Below are 3,129 nucleotides of genomic sequence, written 5' to 3'. Positions count from 1 at the left end.
AAACCAGGATAGAATTTATACAGCGATTACTACTGCAGGCTAGAATTATCTTGATCAGACTTGTTACAGCATCTTCTTAAAATATTTTAGGCAAGGAAAAAATAATAATTAAATTAAATCAAAATACTCGGGTAGCCCAGGAAAGTTAAAAAAGGAAAGAAGAAAGTAATGCTTTCTCCTATTTATTCCAGACACTCTTAAGTTTCTCCTTTTAATTTAATTTTATTCTGTGTGCCTGATAATGGGACTTTGTGGAATTGAACCTTTTGCAAGTCGCTATGCCAGCTTTTTGGAGAGCATCTCAGACAGGTCTCTTAATTTCCATTTCATTTTGTCTTTCTATGGCTGAAACGATGTTATTTAAATGAGTGCTTTCGATCTCAGATTTTTTAAATGCAAATGTGTGCTGCTTCCCCATTGAATTGAAGCCACCAATACCTCTTTTTCCCTATGAAAAGCAGGATAAAAAGTAATATTCTCAGGTCTGAAGGTGAGCTGGGATGTTACTTTTGTGTGAATTTAAGCTAAAAAAAGGGAGACACATACAATGGTGAAGTATCAAAATATTGGCTCAATCTTCCTTCTGCCCAAGACATGATTAAAGCAGCTCTGTATATTTTAAAGAACAGCTGATGTAGGGAAGGTGACAAGACACAGCAGACCAGTCACACTCCCTCAAGGCATTCTGTATAAGCTGCTTAGGGGAGTGCACACAGAAGTGAGACACTGTGCGCCTCCAGCACTCTTAAGGTGCTGTATACCATCCTTCCTTAGAGTACACTGCACTCCTGTCTTCAGGCTTTTCTTTTAGCTATAATGTCTAAAAATGTAGGGTTTTTTAAAATCTGTGAATGTGGAAATTCTCCAGTAATCACATGCCTCCTGGAGCAGGAGCTTTCTGCTCATCAAATATTGCAAGACAGGAAAAACACCACATCCCATGCCCCCAGCATCAAAAGGGTTGGTAACACCTGAGTTGCATCCATCCCTGAACTCTGCCAGACCAAGAGGCGTGTGATGCTGCAGCACGTGGACTGTCTCACCCCTTCTCCCATTGGACAAGCATTCATCTCACAGCAAAAAATGCCACAGTCCATGCTCAGTAGTACCCATGCCAACAGTATTAGCAAACAGACCTCAGAGACTGAGCTCCCCTTTTAATCACAGAAGTTGTTGTTTTCTCTCAGTGTCAGTGGCTGTTGTTCCAGCCCAGGCTTTTACACATGTTGTTTCTGGACTAATGAAAACTTGAAGTGCTGCTTGCCCTGCAATACCAAATTCATGGATGAGGAGACAACTTCAGCCTGCCAGGTGATAATTTGCCACCCTTATGTCAGTGTTAAAATCCCTACAGCTGTAAATATTTATTGGATATGAAATATACTCCAGCTAACACATTATCATATGAATAAATCTAACCTGAAATAAAACATGTGCTCTCCATCTTTTATTCAGTTTATAAAATTCTTGATTCTCGCTCTGCACATTCTCAGCTTAATACAGCTATTCTGAAGTACAGTAATCTGTGGTGTGCCTTGATTTCTCTTCTAATACAATGTTTTGCTTCTTGTATTTCACCTCTTACAGCTTTTGCAAAGTTTTGATTTGATAGGACAAGCACAGTGAGGGCATTAGGACCAAGAGAAAGACGCACACATTGCTCTGTATTATGTCTGGCAAACTGCTTCCTGACTGAGTGCCGTAGTTATGTGTGAAACAAAGTCAGGGACCGACTACTTCTCATCTGTTGATCACAGTTAACTTGAAGCCTCTGAACGGGGGAGAGCTGTCAGATCTGCTTTCAGAGATACAGTGCTTCAATCCAGGCAGCAGTTGGAAACTTTGAAGAAGCAGGATCTACTCTAGAAAGGAACTATGAGAAACGGGATTTCTTTTGACTTAGAATTTTAAAAGGGGAAAAAAAGCCCCAAAGATTTAGTTACTCTTTTAATCAGCAAAGCATGTACTTTCCTAACTAAGCTGGGACTCCGTATAATAAAGGATCTACTTTATCTCACTGGATCCATGCTACGTTTTACTACAGTAAGTACAATATTAATAGGAATGTTGTAGTGTTTTTTTTTTTTTTCTGTAAATAGAGAGGAAAGCATGAAATGCCATCAGTGAAATGTGAGGGGAGCAAAAAAATCCTCTTGGCAGATAGTGAAAACCAGGGCTTTTGTGCAACCCGAGGACTGGAATCTGAGGAAGATCCAAGTGATATTTAACATGACCATCTGTATAATTTTGTCACCAACAGTATGTTCTTGAGGAAGAAGTGCAGATATGGATCACGTAAGCTGCAGTTTCTCTTGTTGTTTCTGATGCTGGGGTTTTTGCTACTGATGGTTACAACGCTGAATCCACCACCCAGCAACCAGAGCAAGGAAGGGACTTTCCAGCCTGTGGAGTTCAACCCCCGGGAAGGATATCAGATGGACTTTGTGGAGACCCAAGAGATGCTGGAAGCCCAGGAGGAGAGCCAGCAGTACTACCCTTTGGATGGTCTATCGCCTTTCATCTCCCTGCGGGAGGATGAGCTGATCATGGCCGTCGTGTCGCCCACCGGCAAAAGGAACCACAGCAAGGCCAGGAAGGGCTATCGCATGGTGAAGCAGCAGAGCAGGCGGCCGGAGAGGAAGGCAGAGGGGGACCCCGAGTCCCAGCCGCTGTCCCTTCCCCTGCAGGATGGGCAAGGAGCTGCTGCGGGGGAGCGGCCGCTCGGCCTGGACACCCACGGCTTTAACGAGGTGCTCAGCGAGCGGATCGCGCTGCGCCGGGACCTGCCTGAGGTACGACACCCGTTGTAAGTAAAACACCCTATTTCACTTCTGGGGGAAAACCTGCCTCCTTCCCCGCCGCCGCGCCCCTCCGAACCTCTCCTCCTCCAAACCCGGCATCTCTCCTCCTCTAGACCCCGCATCTTTCCTATCGAACTCCCCGCTCCGGGTCGGGAGAGCGCTTTTCCCCGCACTGCGTGGGGAACACCCCCCGTTCCTCAGAGCCAGGGACGCTACCAGCCTCCTTCGGGAGGTGGTTCAAGCCCTCAGGAGTCGGCGGGCGGCAAAGGTGGAGGGGGGCAGGTGCGGGAGGGGGTAGCTGGGGCTGGCTGGGTGAGCGGGGGCAGCG

At 45.8% G+C, this 3,129-nt stretch overlaps 1 protein-coding gene across 2 annotated transcripts in view; it reads left to right on the top strand.

The window, feature by feature from the left end:
• Positions 1-1,137: 1,137 nt before the first annotated feature.
• The window catches only part of GALNT15 (polypeptide N-acetylgalactosaminyltransferase 15), a 27,994-nt gene continuing 26,002 nt past the window's right edge, over positions 1,138-3,129 (top strand). The window contains exons 1-2 of one of the 2 annotated variants that reach the window (XM_017732143.1): positions 1,138-1,311; positions 2,261-2,806. In XM_017732143.1, coding sequence (XP_017587632.1) covers positions 1,286-1,311; positions 2,261-2,806 — 572 coding nt within the window. In that variant the 5' untranslated portion in view covers positions 1,138-1,285. Of the gene's footprint in view, positions 1,312-1,672; positions 2,044-2,260; positions 2,807-3,129 lie in introns of those variants that run through there. The other variant, XM_017732144.1, reaches the window with a different exon arrangement.

The sequence above is a fragment of the Corvus brachyrhynchos genome, unplaced genomic scaffold (genome assembly GCF_000691975.1).
Source record: "Corvus brachyrhynchos isolate BGI_N302 unplaced genomic scaffold, ASM69197v1 scaffold53, whole genome shotgun sequence".
NCBI classification, from domain to species: Eukaryota; Metazoa; Chordata; class Aves; order Passeriformes; family Corvidae; genus Corvus; species Corvus brachyrhynchos.
This window is presented reverse-complemented; position numbering and strand designations above follow the sequence as displayed.